General features: G+C 42.6%; 1 protein-coding gene across 2 annotated transcripts; it reads right to left on the reverse strand.

Moving 5' to 3' along the window:
- Nucleotides 1–529: 529 nt before the first annotated feature.
- Nucleotides 530–25,832, reverse strand: LOC120021702. 2 transcript variants are annotated; one of them, XM_038965543.1, is made up of 9 exons: nt 25,497–25,832; nt 12,242–12,621; nt 12,097–12,157; nt 11,492–11,821; nt 7,652–9,635; nt 4,930–5,137; nt 4,313–4,446; nt 4,029–4,100; nt 530–3,035 (listed from the first exon to the last, which is right to left on the reverse strand). In XM_038965543.1, the coding sequence occupies exons 2-9, from the start codon at nt 12,611–12,613 to the stop codon at nt 2,765–2,767; spliced, it is 3,432 nt and encodes a 1,143-aa protein (XP_038821471.1). In that variant the 5' UTR covers nt 12,614–12,621; nt 25,497–25,832; the 3' UTR covers nt 530–2,764. The 2 variants fall into 2 exon arrangements, with proteins under 2 accessions (XP_038821471.1, XP_038821470.1); XM_038965542.1 differs by having other exon boundaries at nt 4,930–5,140.
- Nucleotides 25,833–26,713: the final 881 nt, after the last annotated feature.

The following is a 26,713-nucleotide window of genomic DNA, read 5'->3' on the forward strand; positions in this document are numbered from 1 at the left end:
TCAAAGGTGCTTCAACAAAGTACTGGGTAATGGGTCTGAATACTTATGTAAATGTATTTTTATTTTATATAAATTAGCAAACAATTAAAAAAAAAAGTTATTGCTTTGTCATTATGGGGTATGGTGTGTAAATTGATGAGGAACATAAACTATTTAATACCTTTTAGAACCTAATAATGTGGACAAGGTCAAGGGGTCTGAATACCTTCTGAAGGCACTGCATATTAGCATTTTCACACTTCATGTCCAAATCTATGATTTGTTACACATTGAGTTACACAATCAATTTAACATACTTTAGAATGTTTTGGACATGACGTGTGAAAATGCTAATATAGGTAGCACTGATTTTCATTGGATTTGTACCACAACAGCAGCCAGGTAAAGCATGGATTGCTGTCATACCTTGTCCATAGACTGCTTACAATACATGATGAAATGGTCTCACTTCTAGATTCCTCAAACAGAGCAATGGTTTCAGACAAACAAATAAATCAGTTCTAAGCACATTAAACCAATTAAGAAACGACACATTTCAATACCATTTTATTCATAAAAATATATTACAATAATTGACAATACTAACCTTCAGTCTGAGATACATTTCCGCAGTAAGCACCCATCACTTTTAACAGAGGATGAAATAAGGAATAGGAGGGATTTCATGAAAAACACAATATAAAATTCATCTTTTCACAGACATATGGGATCCCAAAGTGTGTCACGTCTTACACTGCACACCAGTGTAAACACAAATAATCCTCTGCTACAGCTAAATTCAAATAATTTGTTTCTACAATTCAGTCTTTGGCCTAAAGAGCAGAGGTCAGAGGATGGGAGAGAATGTGCAATAGAACACTTCACAGGGTCTGGCTCTGGCTCTTTGGGGGGGGGGGGGGGGGGGGGGGGGTCAATAAGTGAAGACTTCTGCCACACAAGAAAAGCTACTGGCAAAAAGGTCCAGGGTAGCAGAGAAGTATACAAACAATGATCGCAATCCACATGAGGGCTCTCTTAGAAAGTAACCATACAAAAGAAAATGAATTGAAAAAATAAAAAACCTTAAGAAAAGTATGAACAGTATTATTTGGGCGTTAAATACTAACCCCATTAGATCACTGTCAGATAATGACACTTTCATTTTGTGCTGAACAATTCAAGAGAGGATTATGTCAATGTGTGTGTGGCTGCGGAGCTGAACGTTTCCACTTCAATCCGCACCAAGACCTGTCTGATATGTAATGAGGACTGACCACAGTTCAAAAACTCTAATTATTCACCTGAAATTAGTGTTTCATAACAAATGCTGTCATAACAAAATGCACAAGTGGTAAGCAAACACTACAACAAATAGTTACAGCCTGGTTCCCAGATAAGGATATTGCTAAAGCATAAACATATCTTGACAGTCATTATGCAATGTGAAAATGAGATTGCACTAAGGCCAGACTGTTTGGTATGACAACGCTAGAAGTATAAACAGATCTGGCAACCAGGTTAGGCCTTCCAATCTAAGGCAGTTTATATTATAATTTTGCCAAAAATGTCTAAACACCTGTTTTTTTTCTGTGTCATTATGGGGTAATGTGTGTAGATGTGTGATGAAAAACATTTAATACATTTTAAAATAAGGTTGTAACGTAACAAAATATTGAAAAAGGGAAGGGGTCTGAATACTTTCCCAATGCACTGAATATGACTATGGATCACGTGGTTTAAAAAATAAAACGTATGTTCTGAACTTTAAGATAACATTTATAATATAATTTAGCAATATACTAGGTAGGAGGTATAGCAGCAATAGGAATTAGGAAAATAACTACAGGCACACAACACAGCCCACACTGTACTAGAAGCACGGACCACTCAGTGCACATGACTTGAACTCCTCAAACACCCCAATCAAATGTAAAATGGTTAAGGACAAGAGTTTTTCCTGACCATGTGACCACCTGACTAACAAAGATTCTGGGCCTTAACTATAACCCAGAGTTTTCCCAGTACAGGTCACATGGTCTGAATAAGGTAAGAAGGAAAGTGCTCAGGTATGGTTTGGTGAACTTGTCGTCCATGTGCTTGTGTAGTCTACAGTGTTCATATGCAAAAGTTTCATGTGTGTGCATGTGTGTGAACGAACGCACACATTTAGGTATCAGTGTTCCAAATTCTCAGTTTAAATTATTAGTTCCTAAGAAGACAGTTATCATTCAACCACTATTCATTGTCTATTAACAAAATCATTTATTTGCTGGATTAAGTTTAAACTTCCACTAAGGCATTAAAGCTGGAATCCATAGCGCTGAAGGTGCAACGTCCGTTTGCGATATTACAACAACAAAGACTTTACTTCAAACAACGAACACTGCTTCCCCCCCGGACATCACTGCATGCGCAATAGAACACCACGGTGTGTTCAAATATATTTATTTTTAACGATGCAGAATGCTCATTTCCTCAAAACAAAAACAATAACAAATGCGCCTGGGCTGGCCAGTGGCGCGGTTTGCCTTTGCTCTTTTCTAGCTCTTCAAATGCTAGCAGTTATAAAACAATAATGTGAATGGCTGGGTATTTCAAGTGCGACTAACAAAACTTAAACTGAGAATGAGGAACTGCGTGCAATGCATGTGTAGCATGTCACAAATGAGACTACTTTTGACCCGGTGGGCTCGAGTCAAAAGTAGAGCACTATATGCTGAACAGGGTGCCATTTGGGACACAGCCTGCGCATTTGGATGTGAAGGAGGGGGTATTGAGGGACTGCTCAGTCCTCCAGGCCTTGGCAGGTGAAGAAGGCCTCCAGCTCGCTCAGCCTCTCGATGAGCATAATGTCTAGGTCGGAATCGTCAGGCCTCCCCCTCCGGCCCCGGCCCCTGGGGCCCTTCGCGCGCAGGGGCAGCAGGTTGGCTCTGGCTTTTCGTTTGCGCGGCAGTGTGAAGTCTGGGAAGTCCAGCACACGCTTCCTCTTCTGGTGGCCGATGCAGACCAGCAATCCGTTCTTCTCCTTGGGCTCTTCAAAGATGGTCTCTAGGCTCCTGGTATGGTAAAAAAATATGATAAACCATATACTAAAGAAAATATGAACCATATGATAAAAGAATATCAAGGATAAAATTTGCATTTTGAGCATAATGAGAGAAAGACAAAGAGAGATTCTTCAGTGCCTTAGAGAAGGGTGAGTGCACTGGCAGAGGACACATAAGGGGCAATACAAAACCATGACCGACTGACCAGGTAAAAGCTATGATCCCTTATTGATGTCACTTGTTAAATCCACTTCAAATCAGTGCAGATGGAGAGGAGACAGGTTAAATACGTTTTTTAAAGCATTGAGACAAGGATGGTGTATGTGTGCCATTCAGAGGGTGAATGGGCAAGACAAAAGATTTAAGTGCCTTTGAACGGGGTATGGTAGTAGGTGCCACGTGCAACAGTTTGAGTGTGTCAAGAACTGCAATGCTGCTGGGTTTTCATGCTCAACAGTTTCCCATGTGTATCAATAATGGTCCACCACCAAAAGGACATCTAGCCAACTTGACAACTGTGGGAAGCATTGGAGTCAACATGGGGCCAGCATCCATGAGGAAAGCTTGACACCTTGTAGAGTCCATGCCCTGACAAATTGAGGCTGTTCTGAAGGCAAAAGGGGGTGAAACTCAATATTAGGAAGCTGCGCCTAATGTTTTGTACACTCAGTGTATGTGTTGTAGCCCTAAAATGGCACACCTGATTCAATTAGTCAACTAAATCACCAAGCCCTTGACTAATTGAAAAAGGTGTTCCTAATGTTTCGAACACTCAGTGTATGTGGCCACCGTGTACATATAAAGTAAGGCAAGCATCAGGTCTAATATCATGAGCCAAGGTGGCTGCAAGAGGAGATCTCTGGGCAGCGATGAGAGGTATAGACTACAGTAGATATGCCCATTTAAAAACAGCCTACTGACTGACAAAGTGTTTCAATAAACTGTGCGTTGTCATGTTCAACTTAAGGTACAGTTTGAATAATACAAATGATGATGGCTGACCTGTTGGGAGTGGGTGATTTATAATTCTTGTTGGTATAAATCTCCTCCAAGCTGAACTCCTTCTTCTTCAGTCTGATGCAATGTACACACAAATAAAAACATGTCAAACACAGTTGAGACACAGGAGGACAGTTGATCAAACTATTAGTTCGACATAACGGCCCTGTTCAGATGTGTCTTCCAGCTTGACTTAAGTATTTACTATTGGCAATCTGTGTGATCACACGAGCCCCTATAAAATCAATATTCCCATTGTTTTGTTAGTTACTGGTTTTTCCCCTCACCTCTTTGGTTTGGGTAGGCCCATGGGCGTGAGGTTGTTGTCTGGTTTGGGAACAGTCTTCCGAATGCGGATCTGGGATACCCTCTTGGAGCGCTGGCCTGGCTGGGCCCCCACATTCGCCTCATACAGACCTCCCTGCAGAGCCACAGAAAGAAAGAAAAAGTGAACAAGGTCACAGAACCGGAAAATATTTGTATTTTAATGGCAAAGAAGTCACATGGGAGAGGTACAACTAGCTGGATTGCAAGAGTTTGTACAAAAAGGGAAGAGGTACTTCTTTGAAAAAGAATGATGCTCAAAGGGAATAAAAGATACGCATCTCTCTCCGTGGAGAAGATGAGCATCCTCATTAGTCAACACCGAAATGGTGTTCCCATTGTCACACAACATTCATCAGGCCCCTTAGGACCAGGGCGAGACTGCAGAGACTGCAACTGAGATTTCGCTAAAATCTGCTGGAATGTTTGTTGAGCATGGCCCCAATAAATTGTAAGGATAATACACAGCATCAGAGCCACACCTATATTGAGTAGAAGCCTTCGTGTAGTACAACCAAACAAAGCCCAGTCTAAGAGTATAGTGTTCGATGTGTACAGTTACTGTATATGGCAGGCTCACCTCTCTGGATGGGCTGCAGCCATGCCCATGCAGACCTGGGTATTTGACGTTGGCAGTAGCGATGGCAAGACTGGGTACAGGCTCAGGTTGGTTATCCAGACGCATGGTCTTGGGGTTGTCCCCGTGGCTGGTTCTGGGTTGGGAAAGGGCCCGCTCTGGGGTGAGTCTGACCCTACATCGCTGTGTGGGTGGAGAGGTGAGAGATGTGCTGCTGGGGCAGGACAGGAAGGAGAAAAACAGTTCAACTGTTAGAAAAAGTATTTTTGATCAAATTCATAGGTTGTGCACCGTTACAATCATAGTCACGGGAGGTAGGTGTGCTGAAGCACCTGCTCAAAAATCAGAATTAACAATCTTCATTACTAGATAAATCCCAAAATTAAATAATGATATAGCCTGTAGTGTGGGTGAAAAAAATAAATTCTGCCCCCCCGTTGGCGAAAGAGTCGCCGCACCCCCACAAATCTTCCCACTGCTATGATTACAACATTGTGTTTATATTTGAGATGCCACTGACAAAAGCAGTAAAGGATGCAATGTACAGAGTGTACAAAACATTAAAAACACCTTAATATTGACCCCCCCTTTTCCCTTTTCAACAGCCTCAATTCGTTGGGGGCATGGACTCTACAAGGTGTCGAAAGCGTTCCATAGAGATGCTGGCCCATGTTGACTCCAATGCAGTTGTGTCAAGTTGGCTGGATGTCCTTTGGGTGGTGGACCATTCTTGATACACGCGGGAAACTGTTGAGCATGAAAAACCCAGCAGCGTTGCAGTTCTTGACACAAACCGGTGCGCCTGGCATCTACTACCATACTCCGTTCAAAGACACAAATCTTTCGTCTTGCCCATTCACCCTCAATGGCACACATACACAATCCATGTCACAATTGTCTCAAGGCTTAAAAACCTGGACGACACTGGGCCAATTGTGTGCCGCCCTATGGGACTCCCAATCACGGCCGGATGTGATACAGCCTGGATTCAAACCAGGGACTGTAGTGTCGCCTCTTGCATTGAGATGCAGTGCCTTAGACCGCTGCGCCACTCGGGAGCCCAGAGGGTCTACAGTAACTTCAACATCACTGTCTGGGCTAGCACCATGGTGTCCACCTGGTCAGGGTAAACTAATTGGTAGCGTTATGTATTTATAGTCCATTTGTGTGTCGGGAGAAAATGTGAATGTGATCAAATTTAGTTTATATTCAAAATTGGGCTGGCTAGGCTGCCTATACGTTTTGAATCCAAAATGATTAACTGGAATTAATCAATCAACATAGTGATGACAGATGTAAGTCCATTTTCTATAAGGTCTATAGTTGAATAGGCCTGCATGATGCAAACACGCATAAAGCTCAGCCCTGTGAGTTCTATTGACTATCAGTTGTTGTCTATGTGTCAGGGTAGAGGAAATACCCATCCTAATCTAGTCTAAATGTAATGTATATGAACACATGTAAGGTAGCTGCAGTTTGACAGGGTTTTCATCCTCCCCAGGGCCACGAGGAAAAACTGGTCGCATCATAGCCCATATAAAACCTTTTTACAACTGATTAATCACTGCCATACCTTATCAGGGTCCAGAGATTTCCTACTTAGGTTAATATATAAGGAAAAACTCCAGGTCCCAGGGGGTAAAAATTGCCCAACCACTCTGGGACCACAAGTCTGCTTGCAGTTGTCAGTCATTGCCAGGTATGTGGACGATCAGGGCTTTATTCAGGAACGTTTCTTGGGATACTTTGATTTGTCAAGTGGGCGAGATGATTAATCTGCGTTTGACTATGAATTTTGAGACGTCTGAGTTTAACTTCATAGAACAACTCGTTGTCCAAACCTACGATTGTGCAGCTGTAAAATAATGTTTCTGCTATTTGTATTTACAGCTAAGTCCCCTCCTGTTCCCTGATTAAGAGGTGATGACCACTCCACTCCACTACCATTGTCAACTTTTCCTGACATTAACTGAAGCCACGTCTCATGTGCCCGCTCATCCACTGGCACATTGAATGTTTCCCCTCCAAGCACTGAGTACCCCTATCAATTTTCTCTCATTACTGTATGTTGAGTCAATCACATAGACAAAACACATTACACATCAATGATGTTACCTTGCTTAGACTAACTCATTCTTAGCTCTTTTGTCTAACTGTGTAGTCTCTTGTGTTATTGTTTTTTTGTCTTCTCAGTCAAATCCTGTCCTGCACTGGTCAAGCCTCTGAACACCTCAACTCATGCCTCATTCAAGCACTGCTCTCATTCCCCATAATATTGTACTATAAACGTCTTTATTAAATGCTTTAGGTTAAAATAATTAGTCTGCCGATTTTGACACATTTTGCCGCCTCCGTGCATTCGACGCCTATACCGTGGGTCTCCCATCCTCTTCAATTATTCAAGTCACCAGCCTCCACTGACGGCTAAGGTGCCTTATTGCGATTATAAAACTGGTTACCAACGTTATTAGAGCAGTAAAAATAAATGTTTTGTCATACCCGTGGTATTCAGTCTGATATACCACGGCTATCAGCCAATTAGCATTCAGGGCTCGAACCACCCAGTTTATAATTCCTGCTAGAGGAAGTATCCTGACAACAAGGCCGAGCATAACTACAAATGCAAACAAGAAATCAGATGAGTTTCTTCAAAACGCTACCTCTAAATCCCTCATCTCAGAGCATCAAGCCATTTTCACAAGTCAATATCACATTATAGACTGACCTGTGGTCATTGCCCAGGCCAGGAGGGCCAGTGTAGTCCTTGAGGGGCAGCAGGGGAAGATGCATGTACTTCTTCCGCGACTCCATGATCTGACACACCACAGCCTTCACCTCTGTGGCTGACAGTCTCATGAGGGGAGCGGGGCGCTTGTGTCTGAACCAGTGGCGGAAGGAGGTTGGGGAGGAGGCGGCCAGCACAGTGCTCAGACACCCCTTGGAGATCTTAGAGAAGCCCATCTGGCTGAAGAGGGACATGGGGAACTGGCCAGTGGTGCGGAGTAGGCGGGAGAGACCACGCTGCAGGGTAGAGGTGTCTCCGTTCAGGAGTTTGCTGCAGCAGCGGGAGAAGGTCTGGGCTAGGGACGCCAGCTGCAGGGGGGAAAGAAGCAAGACTGGGCTGCCCAGAATCACCAGTGGCTGCCAGTGGTGCTGCGACGTCTCCTCCTGCAGCTCCAGGAGAGTCATGGCTAGAGCGCCACCAGTGCTTCTAATGCCTTTTAGCTGCCGCTTCTTACAGGAGGGCCGGTCCTTATCCCAGTGGCGCTTGAGCTTGGAGTTGAAGAAGTGCGGGAGGTTCCCCCGTCTGCTTTGACCACCATCCGGGGGTGAAGGGAGCTCCGGAGAGGGGCTGGCAGCTATGAGGTGGTTAGCTGTGTCCGACAGCTGGAGCAGGAGGGCCTGGCACTCGTGGTGGGTGGATTGAACACCAACGATGAGAGATTTACAAGAGCCATTTCGGGGAGAGGGGAACTTGGAGGCCACGGAGGTGTCCAGAGAGGGGCTGGTAGAATGGAAGGGCAGGAGGGCTTGTTTGTCCTTCTGAGGGTCCATGTAGCCAGTCAATGGTGGAGACCGGGAATACGGCACAAAGACTGAATCTGATGGTGATGATGATAGTCGGTCTGGAGATTTAAATTGGGCATGGCACAATGGAGAGTGTTGCTGATTAGTAGGTACGGTTAATCTAAGAGTCTGATTTTCTTGTCCGCCGTATGACACCCTTACACTCTCCACAAACCTCTCGTGTTGTTGACTCCACTGCCTCTCATCGGCTGTCTCCCTGCCCACACCAGCCTGCGGTTGGTCCTGTACCTGGGCGGAGAAGCTACCCTTGATGGACATGGCGGCAGTGGAGTCGAACTCACCAACCGGGTGTCCCTTCGATTCCCTCTTGTTCCGCCTCTTCCTCTCAGGCTTCCGGTCTTTCTCTGCCTCTTTGGAGGACTGAGTGTAGGCCGTGTGGTCAGTGCGAGGTGGGCTGGTGATCCTTCGCTGGAAATAAGTTGGAGTAGGAGTTATTCTACCTGTGTGCTCGGACCTAGATGAGCCTACGAATTTAACGGAATGTGCCAACAGAGAGCAAGCTCCTATAGGGCTCAACTGGACCACCTCAGAAAATGCAGCCATAGTCTGACCCTTACTTGGAATTGGACACGTTGGGACCTCAGTGCTTTTGGATTGGCCTTGTGATTGAGTGGGGACGTGTATATGAGGAGGGCGTGGATGTGTCTCCATACTCCCTCTCCTGTTCACTTGAGTGTCCCCAGATTTATCCCCTTCTCGGAAGGCACAAAGGGTCACTTCCTGGCTGTCACTAGACTCTGTGTCCACCAGGGAAGAATTGACCAACCAGGTGGGAGCGTCCTGCCCCTTCTCGTCAGCCAGCTCCTTGTCCAGATCCTCAAAGTCCGACATGGGGGAGTAGTTTCCCTGTACGCACCCCTCTGTGACCGCCTCTTTTCCGACAGAGGATAAGAAGTGCCCTAACTCTGTCCTTTTCCTTTCCCCACCTATTCCCTCATTGTGTTCACAGCGCCGGGCCGGACTGTGGCTAGGTGAAAATGTTGTCGCCATCCTCCATTGACATCCAGTGAGGCTCCCCTTGTCTGTTCCAGAGCAGCCCATATTGCATGAAGGGTTTGGACCATGTGGTAACGGCTTGGTCAAGTCCAACTTTTCTTCTTTCAGCGCTCTTGGTTCCTTTCCTGTACCAACACAAGAAACCAAAACATTACTCACCAACAAAATAATATTCAATCAAGTACTTAAACACAGCAGCATCTAGCACACAGACAACAACCTAGCCTTTCATACCCTATGTGTGTCAGTATTAGAGCACATTCTTATTTTCAATGACGTCCTAGGAACAGTGGGTTAACTGCCTTGTTCAGGGGCAGAACGACAGATTTTTACCTTGTCAGCTCCGGGATTCAATCTTGCAACTTTACAGTTAACTAGTCCAACGCTCTAACCACCTGCTTCTCATTGCACTCCACGAGGAGCCTGCCTGTTACGCGAATGCAGCAAGAAGCCAAGGTAAGTTGCTAGCTAGCATTAAACTTATCTTATAAAAAACAATCAATCTTAACATAATCACTAGTTAACTACACATGGTTGATGATATTACTAGTTTATCTAGCTTGTCCTGCGTTGCATATAATCGATGCGCCTACTTCGACAAAGGGTGATGATTTAACAAGCGCATTTGCGAAAAAAGCACTGTCGTTGCACCAATGTACCTAACCATAAACATCAATGCCTTTCTTTAAAATCAATACACAAGTATAGATTTTAAACCTGCATATTTAGTTAATATTGCCTGCTAACATGAATTTCTTATAATTAGGGAAATTGTGTCACTTCTCTTGCGTTCCGTGCAAGCAGTCAGGGTATATGCAGCAGTTTGGGCCGCCTGGCTCATTGCGAACTGTGTGAAGTCCATTTATTCCTAACAAAGGCCGTAATTAATTTGCCAGAATTGTACATAATTATGACATAACATTGAAGGTTGTACAATGTATTTAGACTTAGGGATGCCATCCGTTAGATAAAATATGGAACGGTTCCGTATTTCACTGAAAGAATAAACGTTTTGTTTTCGAAATGATAGTTTCCGGTTTCGACCATTTTAATGACCAAAGGCTCGTATTTCTGTGTGTTATGTTATAATTAAGTCTATGATTTGATAGAGCAGTCTGACTGAGCGGTGGTAGGCAGCAGCAGGCTCATAAGCATTCATTCAAACAGCACTTTAGTGCGTTTGCCAGCAGCTATTGCGCTGTTTATGACTTCAAGCCTATCAACTCCCGAGATTAGGCTGGTGTAACCGATGTGAAATGGCTAGCTAGTTAGCTAATAGCGTTTCAAACGTCACTCGCTCTGAGACTTGGAGTAGTTGTTCCCCTTGCTCTGCATGCTTCGAGGGTGGCTGTTGTCGATGTGTTCCTGGTTCGTGCCCAGGTAGGAGCGAGGAGAGGGACGGAAGCTATACTGTTACACTGGCAATACTAAAGTGCCTATAAGAACATCCAATAGTCAAAGGTATATGAAATACAAATCGTAGAGAGAGAAATAGTCCTATAATTCCAATAATAACTACAACCTAAAACTTCTTACCTGGGAATATTGAAGACTCATGTTAAAAGGAACCACCAGCTTTCATATGTTCTCATGTTCTGAGCAAGGAACTTAAACGTTAGCTTTTTTACATGGCACATATTGCACTTTTACTTTCTTCTCCAACACTTTGTTTTTGCATTATTTAAACCAAATTGAACATGTTTCATTATTTATTTGAGGCTAAATTGATTTTATTTATGTATTATATTAAGTTAAAATAAGTGTTAATTCAGTATTGTTGTAATTGTCATTATTATTATTATTATATTTTTTTTTTTAAATCGTCCGATTAAATCGGTATCGTTTTTTTTGGTCCTCCAATAAATCGGTAACACTCATCTTAAAAACACTTAAAAATGACTTTATAAAATGTAACAGGGGAGCGTGCACACACTTTTTAGTGTGGTGCCTTCTAATCTTTAGCGCGTCAGCCTCTACTCACCCAGACCATGGAGAGGTGACAAGTCCTGTTTGGTGGTGGCAGTCATCCTTCTCGCCAGCTGGCCCACCTGGGTGTTGAGCAGGGCCAGGCTGTTGCCGTGTTTGGTTCCCTGCTCGTAGAGCTCCTCCATCCTCCTCTCCACCACCTGTAGCCGTTGGCACAGGGTGCCCAGGGCACCCGTCAGCAGCCGCTTCATCTCTGCCTGGTGGGGTGCCAGGCAGCGCTCCAGGATGCCCAGCTGCTCACCTGTGGGGCCGGCCGGGGGAGCAGGGCCAGGCGGGCAGGCTTGAAGCGGAGGCGAGGCCCCGGCTGAGGCTCTGGAGGTAGGCTCTGTGTACAGAACGCACAGTCACAGATAGGTGAGAGGCTGCGTGGGGACTGGTAGGCTGTTTGGTTTGGGTAGCTGAAGGATTTGGTTGCACTGTTTGAGATTTCGCATGGTGGCTAATGACCAAATGGGAACTGCATCTCTAAAACCTTGGCAGTGCTCATATGAAATGCTTAGATTCGCTGATTCGCCTCCTTGACTCATCTGATGTCTGTACTATGTAGTGTCATCACTGCTGTTTCTATGCAACAGACTGAGATCAACAATGGTACATTACCTAGTTGCTTTGGATTAACCAAGACATTGCCATTGTTGCCGGGTCTTTGAAAGCCTTGGACCTGAAAATGACAACACACAAGTTTACACAAGACACACATGCAGAAACATAAGCATACACTAAGAACAAGACACACATTCCAAACCTGGTCTGACACTGGTCTCTCTGCTCTTCTGAAGTCGGCAGAGCCAGCAGTCCCATAGACATGACCTCTTAGACTGGAGACTGAGCCCAAAGCGTTCTGCCTGTGCTCCACCGGGATCTGTTGCTCTCTCCCACCAGAGTCCATCCCAAGATGACCATTTCTAGCTTTGCTCTTTGCTGGTCTGAGAGACATGGTCATCAGAGGTCCTACACCTGCCGCAGCAGTCTTCTTGCTAGTCTCTCTGCACCCTGTGGACAGTTGTTCATGGTACAACTGGGAAAGCGGGGGGCATGGATCCACCAGACCCACCGACATGGTGCCGGGTATCTGCTGACCACCTCTTGGAACAGCCGGAACAGATGACAACATCATCACATGGGCTGAGGGACCAGTACAGGGAGCAGAAAGGGAACAAGAGTGGTACCTGGGTCAAATTCCAGTTCAGACAATTGTATGGCCAACACAGCATGGCTGATTAACCAAGATATGCCCAGTGATTGAATCTAAGACATTATGATAGCTGGATAGTCAACTTCATGTAATCCAAAATGTCACAAATCTACATTTTAAAATGTCTAAAATAAGATCAGATTTAAATCTTATTCTTGCAGGGAACCTAGTGGCCAATACCAAATAAATTCAGTATTATTGCCCAAAGCAGTGAGATACATTCTCTTCATATAGCCATCGTTACCTTACCCACAAATGATCCTTGATTGCTGCAACAAGTAAACTGACTCACTGCACGCACAAGCTATGTTTTGTGGTTTGACAGATCGAATATACAAGCATGACCAAAACAAACACCAAACATAAATAGCCCTACGAAGCTCGCCGTCACGTATAGACATAACAAGTTCGGGCTGTCCCCGAATCTTGGTCGACCGAGAGTCGTTGGTTCTTTTGACCAATCGATTGGTCAAAATTTTTAAACATGTATTTTTCCATATATAGACACACTGTTTGAATAAAATCAACTATACAGTGCACTCGGAAAGTATTCCGATCACTTGACATTTTCAACATTTTATGTTACAGCCTTATTCTGAAATGTATTAAAATAGTTTCTTCCCCCTCTCAATCTACACACAATACTCCATTACGACAAAGTGAAAAACAGGTTTAGAAATTTTAGCAAATGTAATAACATTTCAAAACCAAAATACCTTATTTTCGTAAGTGTTCAGAGCCTTTGCTATGAGACTCGAAATTGAGCTCAGGTGCATCCTGTTTCCATTGATCATCCTTGAGATGTTTCTACAACTTGATTGGAGTCCAACTGTGGTAAATTAAATTGATTGGATATGATTTGGAAAGACACACACACGTGTCTATATAAGGTCCCACAGTTGACAGTGCATGTCAGAGCAAAAACCAAGCCATGAGGTCGAAGGAATTATCCGTTGAGCTCCGAGACAGGATTGTGTTCAGGCACAGATCTGGGGAAAGGTACCAAAAAATGTCTGCAGCATTGAAGGTTCCCAAGAACACAGTGGCCTCCATCATTCTTAAATGGAAGAAGTTTGGAACCACCAAGACTCTTCCTAGAGCTGGCCGCCCAGCCAAACTGAGCAATCGGGGGAGAAGTGCCTCAGGGAGGTGACCAAGAATCCAATGGTCAATCTGACAGAGCTCCAGAATACCTCTGTGGAGCTGAGAGAACCTTCCAGAAGGACAACCATCTTTGTAGCACTCCACCAATCAGGCCTTTATGGTAGAGTGGCCAGACGGAAGCCACTCCTCAGTAAAAGGCTCATGACAGCCCACTTGGAGTTTGCCAAAAGGCACCTAAAGGATTCTCAGACCATGAGAAACAAGATTCTCTGGTCTGATGAAACCAAGGCTGAACTATTTGGCCTGAATGTCAATTGTCATGTCTGGAGGAAACTTGACATCATGAACGGAGAAAAGTACAAAGACACCATAGTGCCCTCAAAGCTCATCACTAAGCTAAGGACCCTGGGACTAAACACCTTCCTCTGCAACTGGATCCTGGCGGGCCGCCCCCAAGTGGTAAGGGTAGGTAACAACAGCCGCCACACTGATCCGCAACACGGGGGCCCCTCAGGGGTGCGTGCTCAGTCCACTCCTGTACTCCCTGTTCACTCATACAGTGGTAGGCCTGATCACTGACAACGATGTGACAGCCTATAGGGGAGGTCAGAGACCTGACCGTATGGTGCAAGGGCAACAACCTCTCCCTCAACGTGATCAAGACAAAAGGAGATGATTATGGACTACAGGAAAAGGAGGGCCGAGCACACCCCCATTCTCATCGGGCTGTAGTGGAAAAGGTTGAGAGCTTAAAGTTCCTTGGTGTCCACATCAACAACAAACTATCTTGGTCCAAACACACCAAGACAGTCGTGAAGAGGGCACGACAAAGCCTATTCCCCCTCAGGAGACTGAGGGCCCCCAGATTCTCAAAAAGACCTACAGCTGCACCAGCGGGAGCATTCTGACTGGGTGCATCCCTGCCTGTTACGGCAATTGTTCGGCCTCTGACCGCAAGGCACTACAGAGGGCAGTGAGTATGGCCCAGTACATCACTGGGGCCAAGCTTCCTGCCATCCAGGACCTATATACCAGGCGGTGTCAGAGGAAAGCCCCTAAAAATTGTCAAAGACTCCAGCCCCCCTAGTCATAGACTGTTCTCTCTGCTACCGCACGGCAAGCGGTACCGGAGTGCCAAGTCTGGGTCCAAAATACTTAACAGATACTACCACCCAGCCCTAAGACTCCTGAACACCTAATCAAATAGCTACGCAGACTATCTGCCCCCCTCTTTTACACCACTGCTATGCTCAGTTTATTATCTATGCATAGTCACTAACTCTACCTACACTACCGTTCAAAAGTTTGGGGTCACTTAGAAATGTCCTTGTTTTTGAAAGAAAATTACATCTTTTGTCCATCAAAATACAGTGTAGATATCATTAATGTTGTAAATGACTATTGTAGCTGGAAACGGCAGATTTTTTTTAATGGAATATCTACATAGGCGTACAGAGGCCCATTATCAGCAACCATCACTCCTGTGTTCCAAAGGCACGTTGTGTTAGCTAATCCAAGTTTATCATTTTAAAAGGATAATTGATCATTAGAAAACCCTTTTGCAATTATGTTAGCACAGCTGAAAACTGTTGTGCTAATTAAAGAAGCAATAAAACTGGCCTTCTTTAGACTAGTTGAGTATCTGGAGTATCAGCATGTGGGTTCGATTACAGGCTTAAAATGGCCCGAACAAATAACTTTCTTCTGAAACTCGTCAGTCTATTCTTGTTCTCAGAAATTAAGACTATTCCATGCGAAAAATTGCCAAGAAACTGAAGAACTCGTACAATGCTGTGTACTAATCCCTTCACAGAACAGCGCAAACAGGCTGTAACCAGAATAGAAAGAGTAGGAGGCCCCGGTGCACAACTGAGCAAGAGGACAAGTACATTAAGCCTCACAAGTCCTCAACTGGCAGCTTCATTAGTACCCGCAAAACACCAGTCTCAACGTCAACAGTGAAGAGGCGACTCAGGGATGCTGGCCTTCTAAGCAGAGTTCCTCTGTCCAGTGTCGGTGTTCTTTTGCCCATCTTAATCTTTTCATTTTATTGGCCAGTCTGAGATATGGCTTTTTCTTTGCAACTCTGCCAATTGAGGACTTGTGAGTCGTCTTTCTCCCACTCTTTCCATTCTGGTTATTGCCAGTTTGCGCTGTGTCTGGACATCTGTCTGGAGACACCTGAAAATAGCTGTGCAGAAACGCTCCCCATCCAACCTGACAGCGCTTGATAGGATCTACAGAAAAGATTGGGAGACACTCCCCAAATATAGGTGTGCCATGCTTGTAGTAATCGGCCGATTTTTAAAATGTATTTGTAATAATGACAATTACAACAATACTGAATGAACACTTATTTGAACTTAATACATCAATAAAATCAATTTAGCCTCAAATAAATAATGAAACATGTTCAATTTGGTTTAAATAATGCAAAAATAAAGTGTTGGAGAAGAAAGTAAAAGTGCAATATGTGCCATGTAAAAAGCTAACGTTTAAGTTCCTTGTTCAGAACATATGAAAGCTGGTGGTTCCTTTTAACACGAGTCTTCAATATTCCCAGGTAAGAAGTTTTAGGTTGTAGTTATTATAGAAATATTTCTCTCTATACCATTTGTATTTCATATACCTTTGTCTATTGGATAGAATTGCCAGTGTAACAGTATAGCTTCCGTTCCTCTCCTCTCCCCTTCCTGGGCTCGAACCAGGGACAGGTCGACAACAGCCACCCTCGAAGCATCGTTACCCATCGCTCCACAAAAGTCGCGGCCCTTGCAGAGCAAGGGGAACAACTACTTCAAGGTCTCAGAGCGAGTGACGTCCCCGATTGAAACGTTATTAGCGCGCACCCCGCTAACTAGCTAGCCATTTCACATCAGTTATACCAGCCTAATCTCGGGAGTTGATAGGCTTGAAGTCATAAACAGCTCAATGCTTGAAGCACAGCAAAGAGCTGCTGGCAAATGCATGAAGGTGCTGTTTGAATGAATGCTTACGAGCCTGCTGCTGCCTACCACCGCTCAGTCAGACTGCTCTATCAAATATCAAATCATAGATTTAATTATAACATAACACACAGAAATATGAGCCTAAGGTCATTAATATGGTCAAATCCGGAAACTATAATTTCGAAAACAAGACGTTTATTCTTTCAGTGAAATACGGAACAGTTCCATATTTTATCTAATGGGTGGCATCCCGTAGTCAAAATATTGCTGTTACATTGCACAACCTTCAATGTTATGTCATAATTATGTACAATTTTGGCAAATGAATTACGGTCTTTGTTAGGAAGAAATGGTCTTCATATAGTTCGCAACAAGCCAGGCGGCCCAAGCTGCTGCATATACCCTGACTCTGCTTGCACGGAACGCAAGAGAAGTGACACAATTTCCCTAGTTAATATTGCCTGCTAACATGAATTTCTTTTAACTAAATATGCAGGTTTAAAAATATATACTTGTGTATTGATTTTAAAGAAAGGCATTGATGTTTATGGTTAGGTACACATTGGTATAACGACAGTGCTTTTTTCACGAATCCGCTTGTTAAATCACCCGTTTGGCGAAGTAGGCTATGATTTGATGAGAAATTAACAGGCACCGCATCGATTATATGCAATGCAGGACAAGCTAGATAAACTAGTAATATCCTCTACCATGTGTAGTTAACTAGTGATTATGTTAAGATAGATTGTTTTTTTTTTTTAAATGAGTTGCTAGCTAACATTAAACTTACCTTGGCTTCTTGCTGCACTCCCGTAACAGGTAGTCAGCCTGCCATTCAGTCTCCTCGTGGAGTGCAATGTAATCGGCCACAATCGATGTCCAAAAATGTTGATTACTGATTGTTATGAAAACTTGAAATCGGCCGACCTCTATACCTATTGTGCCTATTAGAACATCCAATAGTCAAAGCTCTATGAAATACAAATGGTATAGAGAGAAATAGTCCAATAATAACTACAACCTAAAAATTCTTAACTGGGAAAATTGAAGAACTGGGAATATTGAACCACCAGCTTTTTCATATGTTCTGAGCAAGGAATTTAAACGTTAGCTTTTTTTACATGGCACATATTGCACTTTTAATTTCTTCTCCAACACTGTGTTTTTGCATTATTTAAACCAAATTGAGCATGTTTCATTATTTATTTGAGACTAAATAGATTTTATGTACTTATAAAGTTAAACAAAAGTGTTCATTCAGTATTGTTGTAATTGTCATTATTACACACACATTTATACATACACATATATATACACACACACACAAAAAAAAGTCTGATTAATCGATATCGGCTTTTTTGGTCCTCCAATAAATCGGTATCGGTGTTGAAAAATCATTATCGGTCGACCTCTACTTCCCACAGTTGTGTCAAATTGGCTTCTACACCTGCATTGCTTGCTGTTTGGGGTTATAGGCTGGGTTTCTGTACAGCACTTTGAGATATCAGCTGATGTAAGAAGGGCTATATAAATACATTTGATTTGATGTCCTTTGGGTGGTGGACCATTCTTGATACACACAGGAAACTGTTGAGTGTGAAAAACCTATCAACGATGCAGTTCGACACACTCAAACCGGTGCGCCTGGCACCTACTACCATACCATGTTCAAAGGCACTTCATCTCTTAAGGATTGGCCCCTTAAATCTTTTGTCTTGCCCATTCACCCTCTGAATGGCACACATACACAATCCATGTCTCAAGGCTTAAAAATCCTTCTTTAACCGGTCTGTCTCACATTCATCTACACTGATTGAAGTGGATTTAACACGTGACATCAAGGGATCATAGCTTTCACCTGGATTCACTTGGACGATACATTGGAGATTTAAAAAAAAGACAAGTACTGGAAACAATAGAACACTATGAAAAATCTGGGAAACCATGCCTAGTATTCATAGCTGACTTTGAAAAATAATTTTGATAAAGTACAATTGGAATTTATATATAAATGTCTGAATCACAATGGGTGAAAGTTACGTATAGTAATCCTAGGTGTAAAATAGAAAATAATGGCTACTTCTCAGGAAGTATTAAACTGCAAAGAGGAGTAAAACAAAGGTTGTCCACTATCGCCATATATATTTGAATGGCAATCGAAATGTTAGCTATTAAAAAAAAAAAAAAAATCAGATCCAACAAAATCAAGGGGCAAGAAATCCAGGGCTGAAAAACAGGTGTCATTGTACGGTGTCACTGTACGCTGATGATGCAGGTTCTTTTAAATCCACAATTTGGATCCCTCCACAGCCTCAGAGGATGTAGATATTTTTTCGAACCTCTCTGGATTACAATCTAATTATGATAAAAGTGTACTATATTACTCAGTGGATTACAAAAAAATAAAAACGTACATTACCGTGTAGTTCACCAATAATATGTTCTGGAGTGGACATACAGTTGAAGTCAGAAGTTTACATACACCTTAGCCAAATGCATTTAAACTCAGTTTCACAATTCCTGGCATTTAATCCTCGTAAATATTCCCCGTTTTAGGTCAGTTAGGATCACCACTTTATTTTAAGAATGTGAAATGTCAGAATAGTAGTAGAGAGAATGATTTATTTCAGCTTTAATTTCTTTCATCACATTCCCAGTGGGTCAGAAGTTTACATACACTCAATTAGAATTTGGTAGCATTGCCTTTAAATTGTTCAACTTGGGTCAAACGTGTGTAGCCTTCCACAAGCTTCCCACAATAAGTTGGGTGAATTGTGGCCCATTCCTCCTGACAGAGCTGATGTAACGGAGTCAGGTTTGTAGGCCTCCTCGCTTGCACACGCTTTTTCATTTCTGCCCACAAATTTTCTTCAGGATTGAGCTCAGGGCTTTGTGATGGCCACTCCAATACCTTGACTTTGTTGTCCTTAAGCCATTTTGCCATAACTTTGAAAGTATGCTTGGGGTCATTGTCCATTTGGAAGACCCATTTGCGACCAAGCTTTAACTTCCTGACTGATGTTTGAGACGTTGCTTCAAAATATCCACATAATTTTCCTTCCTCATGATGCCATCTATTTTGTGAAGTGCCACCAGTCCATCCTGCAGGAAAGCACCCCCACAACATGATGCTGCCACCCACGTGCTTCACGGTTGGGATGGTGTTCTTCGGTTTCCAAGCCTCCCCCTCTTTCCTCCAAATGTAACGATGGTCATTATGACCAAACAGTTCTATTTTTGTTTCATCAGACCAGAGGACATTTCTCCAAAAAGTACAATCTTTGTCCCCATGTGCAGTTGCAAACTGTAGTCTGGCTTTTTGATGGCGGTTTTGGAGCAGTGGCTTCTTCCTTGCTGAGCGGCCTTTCAGGTTATGTCGATATAGGACTCGTTTTACTGTGGATATAGATACTTTTGTACCTGTTTCCTCCAGCATCTTCACAAGGTCCTTTGCTGTTGTTCTGGGATTGATTTGCACTTTTTGCACCAACGTACATTCATCTCTAGGAGACAGATCTCCTAGAGATGAATGCTCCCAAGGATGAACCAGACTTGTGGAGATCTACAATTTTTTTTCCTGAGATCTTGGCTGATTTCTTTTGATTTTCCCATGATGTCAAGCAAAGAGGCACTGAGTTTGAAGGTAGGCCTTGAAAAACATCACAGGTACACCCCCAATTGACTCAAATGAGGTCAATTAGCCTATCAGAAAATTCTAAAGCCATGACATCATTTTCTGGAATTTTCCAAGCTGTTTAAATGCACAGTCAACTTAGTGTATGTAAACTTCTGACCCACTGGAATTGTGATACAGTGAATTATAAGTGAAATAATCTGTCTGTAAACAATTGTTGGAAAAATTACTTGTGTCATGCACACAGTAGATGTCCTAACCGAATTGCCAAATCTATAGTTAACAAGAAATTTGCGGAGTGGTTGAAAAACGAGTTTTAATGACTCCAACCTAAGTGTATGTAAACTTCTGACTTCAACTGTACATTTAAATGGTATTAATATTAATTTGCATATATTTGCATTAATTCCCATGGAAAGTTTCCACCTCTGAATATTCCCCAAAATGTGCAACCCTAGTCGAAAGAACAGACAACTCTCGGTTGGCCAAGATTATTATATATATTTTTAAGTCGGGGACAGCCTTAACCGCTACACACAGCCTACACCGTTGTCACCATATTAGCTAACGTCATAGTAAACTTGGCTGCTAGAATTAACACGTTAATAAACCCAACCCGCTGCAATCACAGAGTACAACAAGCTGTTACACCACCGTGCCCCGATGGCAATAAATTAATAAAACTGAAAGCTTACCAAGACATGGAAGAGTTTCAGTGTTGGACAGCCTAAGCCAGCTAGCTAACATAAATAGCATTCCTCTCTGTTTGAGCCAGGTGTTTGAGTAGGCTAAATAAGCTAGCTGCATTGGATGGCTAAGTGAAAAAAAATACAATTAAATATAGCTCTCTCCCTCTGCTGCTTCCCCTTAATTTTAAAGAAATTAATTTGTTCAAAACTGTTCAACTATTGTCTCTCTCCCTGAGTGAACTACTCACCACATTTTTTGCACTGCAGTGTTAAGCTAGCTGTAGCTTATGCTTTCAGTACTAGATAAATTATCTGATCCTTTGATTAGGTGGACAATATGTCAGTTACTACTGCAAGAGCGCTGACAGGTTGATGGACGTCCTCCGGAAGTCGTCATAATTACAGTGTAGGTCTATGGAAGGGGGTGAGAACCATTAGCCTCCTAGGTCTTGTATTGAAGTCAATGTTCCCAAAGGAGGACAGACAATGGTGATGCTACCCCAGAGAGTGCTGTTGAGGCTACTGTAGACCGTCATTGCAAAACAGGGTTTTTTAATCAGTTATTTGGTGACGTGAATATATTTAGTATAGTTCTCTCAAAAGGTTCAATTTAATGTTTCACTACAAAAATATACATATAAAAAACTGAGTAGGATGGTCTTTCTTAGGGTTGGGCAGTATCCAGATTTTCATAGTCATACCGTCCTTCTCTCAACCTGGGATTTACGGTATTACTTTAGTACACATGCGCCAAAAAAATGCAAAAAAGCCCATTACCTGAATGCTAACAAAATTAGTACAATAGCTATTTTCCTGAGGCTGCTAGCTAAATATGCGAGTGCAAAGGAAAATAAACTACTTGCAAAGACAGGCAATCCAGCTCATGAAGTTATACATTTAGGTAGGTGTTACCGAATGTTGTTTTTGGTGAGTTTGGACATTTACAAGTGAATGTGAATGAGAGACATTGTGCAAATGAGCAAAGTTTTGAGTCTGAAGGAAGAACAGTACTGTCTCTTCAGCAGCATGTCTACATGCTGTGTCTGTGTGGAGTCTGGAGACACTAGGGCAACGGACCATCCTGCTAGGAGAAGAGGGGGGAGTAGCAGATGGGCTGAGAACTGAGGGGAGGAGAGGTCTTGCCTAGTTAAATAAAATAAAAAATGTAAAGAGAAAACACAAGGAAATAAAGATAACAGTGGCAGCTGTACAAATAACTAATCCAAAGGGCTTTGAGTTCTCAAACATGGCAGAAAGCTAACACAATATGATGCCCCATCACCTTATTAATGCAGCCACTTACTTAGATAAGTTAAACTAGGGGTCGTGTTAACACATCCAGTGTTTTTTCACACAGGAAAAAAAGATGACACACAAGAAATATCTTGCTGCATTTTGTAAACGCAGATCTAAAATGGTTATTTTTATCATTTCTGCTGGGCGTCAGACCAATTTTGTGCTTCAGTTGTACTTTTCCACTCAGAATGGCCATTAGTGAATTTTCATCTATCAGCACACAGTTCTCCGACCGGTGTGGTTTATTTTCTGCAGTACTTTTCTTGTGTAGCCAGCCTATTTTTCTCCGCTAAATTGCTAGATTAACTTTAAGCAAAACATTAAGAAACGTAGCTGGCTACATTTTTTCTATGACAGGCCTAAACATTAGAAATAATGATGGCCATGAATCGTTTTTGCAAAAAATACCTTGCTTTTTCATTTGAAGTTAATTTACTTGTGCGGCTGCCAGCAAAATAGTATTGCACTTCTGCCATCTGATGAAAATGAAGCTATTTTCTGCCGAATGTGTTGCACTAATGTATTTTCTGTGAAGGAAAACTATAGTTGTACTTCCCTGATCACTCTATTGAATCAAAACACTTGACTTTCAATATAAAACGCAACCCCTGTAAATACACAGCTGGACTGCTCCCGCTTTCTCTTGTGCTATTTTATACAAACACATGACTGGCTCAACTGTGCTGGGGAACTAAGTAAGATTCATAATGTAAAATGTGACAGGTGAAATAAGAACACAATCTTCTTTATATCCTAAGCACAAGTTGACTGCAGTTATTTACTTGAATTTCAACAAATATTAAAACGTATTAAAAACTTAAGAAATAGTTTCAATGATATTGACTATTGAAAAACCATCCCGTGGACATTTCCAAATACCCCGGTATATACATACCGCCCAAGCAGTTCCTCCCTTCCTCCTCTGAGGAGCCTCCACTGGATCACTTGACTTGTATCTGCTCTGTGAGTTAACGTTACAGACTGCAATGCTGTATAGGATGAGTAATTTGTTTGCCCCCAGTAACTCTGGTATGTACAGTGTTGTATCCTTTACTTTCCCCCCCATATATAGCAGTTTTCGTAAAGCGATTTTTCATCTTTTGAATGAATGGTTCAATACCTGAGATGTTTGTAGCTATTCAATGTTTGGAACCACCATAACCAGAATGTTGTTGAAATTTGTATGCTAAAAAATGAGTGGCCGTGCCAGTTCCTGGATCCATAACCGCAGAAACAGGGGCGCAGCCCGTAGCTTCCCTCTAGCAAGCAAACTATTTAGTGCTAGGTATCAACTGCCAATCCAGTAGGGGCTGTAGTGAGCTTCAATTGGTCAAGCGTGCCGCAATGAATGTGGTATATTCGCATAAAGATTGCCTGCCAGTCAACTCCATTACACTCAAAAGTTACTTCAACCAGTGAATACTAGCTATTCTACCTGTCGGTCTTAATGAGTGTTAGCACGCTAATAGCAAACCTTGCAGACAAAAAGGTATATCTTCTCAAGGGGAATGTAGTAGTTTGCTGGATTGAATCCCTGAGCTGACAAGGTAAAAATCTGTCGTTCTGCATCTGAGCAAGACCGTAACCCCACTGTTCCCCGGGCGCCAAAGACGTGGATGTCGATTAAGGCAGCCCCCCGCACCTCTCTGATTCAGATGGGTTGGGTTAAATGCAGAAAACACATTTCAGTTGAATGCATTCCGGTTGTACAACTGACTAGGTATCCCCTTTCCCTAGTTTGATAATGACATCACCAAAGTATGTTTTATCAGACATTTCAAACATTCCCAGCTAATGAGAAAGCAGTCATGGTATTTCATTTAAGAGAATGAACAAGGCAACCTTGGGGCTAATTTGTATGGGCACCAATGGCCGATTGAGGGACTTTTGAATCCGTATCCCAAATTCTGTCCCACTTGACCGCCACTCCGTGAGGGGCTATGCTTGCGTCGCCCAATGGTCCCCCTGCCCACTTCGCTGATTGAAATAAATAAATGGGACTATGTTGTTTCATCGCCCCAAACGTGCTCTACGGATCTTGGCTGGTACAGTTCATGTTAACTATTAGCAAAAATGTGGATAACCATGCTAGCATTGCCCTCATGTTGGTTCTAACAAGTTAGCAAGCATAATAGGTAGTGCTAGGTATCAACAGTAAATTCAGTAAGGCCTGGAAGCTATAACTTTGATTGGTCAATAGCGCTCGGATGTCATGTCATGGAGTATTTGCATAAAGTTCAGCTTTACCCAACTTTGGTCCCACCCATAGAGAATGATAGTGAAGCATCCCTAGTTCCTTTTATGCCATCTCTGAGCACACTGGCAGATTAATTTTTAAGTAGTCAATTATCTTCACGATTGGCGGACCCATCCTGATGACACGGTTGCACATGACTCCAACAGGGTGATGAGGAGGGATCAAGCCATAAAGTTTAAAGTCCCACTCAGTTGACTACATTAAAATGGTGGAAGCCCTCAATGGCACTGCCCTTGCTAAAACAGCCTTTTGGCATCTATCATTCTCTATGATCCCACCCTGTTCATGTACCCTCGCCCCCCTCTATCGTGTTCAGTGAAGAGGTACCGATAGACCCGGTTTATTTATACATTTAATAATGAATAAAAAGGTGTCTAAATGTGGGTTACGCACATAATAGCTAGCCTATTGAAAAGATACAACTGTGGAAACACTGAATACACTCTACAATAGTACGACTGGTTACACTTTGTATATTATAGCTACAAATTAGTTTAACCAGAATCTGGGTTTACATGAGACGTTGAATATGGCGATTATCCTTTAAACTCAGGAAGCAGCCATTCAACTTGGCATTCACCAGCTTTCAAGCTGAATAATGACACATTACATTTTGTACTTACCAAAGAATGGAGTTACTCTGCGCAACTATTGTTATTATTGCCAACACGGCCAGTATGTGCTTCTAAAAAAGGTGTATAGATAAAAAGTTACATGCAACCGAAAAATGGAGAATCGCCATATTCAATGTCTCCTGTAAACACGGATTCTGGTTCACAATGCGATCAAAACGATGTCGAAGGGCACGTGCTACACGCCTCTCTCTCTGTTCAAGCATTTTAGCCGGCAGGTTTAGAAAATTGTAATTAAACCCTACCTCGGCCGGAGCTCTACGCCCGCTGTGAATATTTGGCTTTATCAAGCGTTCCCTACAAATTCCTTGATAAAAGTCCAGTTCGCTGTTCCGTCCCGTAAAGACTTCATTAGTTCGCTAACCGCTGCGCATAAGGTGGAAAGCAGCTCTTGTCGGACAGGAGAAAGGCAGGTTATTACATTTCAGAACCGACCCCCTTATAAACCAGTTCAAGACGTCTGTTTAATATATCTAGATTACTTTATACCGGTATTTGGCAATGTTTGTTGGCAAAAATTACATATTTGTTTACGAAAAAAATAACTAAATTAGTCTCGGATCAGGGCGAGACAATTGACAGGATTGGATTCTAACTTCCTTACGAACGACTCAGCCATTGGCGGAGAACAACGGGCTCGAGTACTCTTCTCCTATTGGTGCATCGATGAGACATTGCATTATGGGTTACCAATATATTAACGTAAATATACAGTAGGCATAGGCAGTTTGCCTATATAATGTGGCCCAGTGGTCACTAACCATTTCTGAGCCGTGAGTCAAAATGCAGGCCAAGATCTACAGCTAATTTAAAAAAATATATACGTATTATAAAAAGCATAAGCCTATTGCAACGTTAACCTATTAAAAACAGTTATGTAGCAATGATCTAGGTTTGTTCAGTAGGCTATAGGCTCAATACATTATCACTGCATATTGGCTATTATTGAATTGCCCTGCCAATGTTGTTCTCAGACCATTATTACATAATATTTCAAAACGTGAGGTATATGATTATATGATTGCACTGGTAATATATAATTTGTTGTATTACTTGTGAGGCATAAATTGAAATAATTAGCGTTTTTATTTTACTGAACTGATGGTTAGTTTCTCTCTCAGCTCTTCCTCCATCCGCTGACTGAACGAAAAGGGACACCGTCTTCCAGCTGATGGGGAAACTTAAATCGCAGACACGATTATCTGAGCTATCTAATTGGCCAGTGGTAGGCCTATAGGTGGTCTTGATTTGCTCTCCGGGAAGGCGGAATTTGTACCTTCAGACGCACGAGATGGTTCAAAATGGGAACACTCCATTAGCTTAAGTATTAAGGCTATCGCGTGCTTCCCAGTCGAAACAGTTCACGCAAATATTGTGCCGGAATTGTGTGACGTTTTTGTTTGTTTTGGTGTTCGGCAGATTTTTTATTGTTTGGTTGTTCACTGCACACAGCATATTGGGC

The sequence above is a fragment of the Salvelinus namaycush genome, chromosome 26, assembly GCF_016432855.1.
Source record: "Salvelinus namaycush isolate Seneca chromosome 26, SaNama_1.0, whole genome shotgun sequence".
Taxonomy (NCBI): domain Eukaryota; kingdom Metazoa; phylum Chordata; class Actinopteri; order Salmoniformes; family Salmonidae; genus Salvelinus; species Salvelinus namaycush.

Bases quoted from the DNA above. Each gene is read 5' to 3' on its own strand.
- LOC120021702 (XM_038965542.1), bottom strand. From the start codon at position 12,613: ATGATGTTGTCATCTGTTCCGGCTGTTCCAAGAGGTGGTCAGCAGATA. The intron at 12,158-12,241 runs GTTTGGAATGTG...TGTCATTTTCAG, and splicing joins AGAGACCAGTGTCAGACCAG to GTCCAAGGCTTTCAAAGACC. The intron at 11,822-12,096 runs GTAATGTACCAT...TTCTGTACACAG, and splicing joins GGTTAATCCAAAGCAACTAG to AGCCTACCTCCAGAGCCTCA.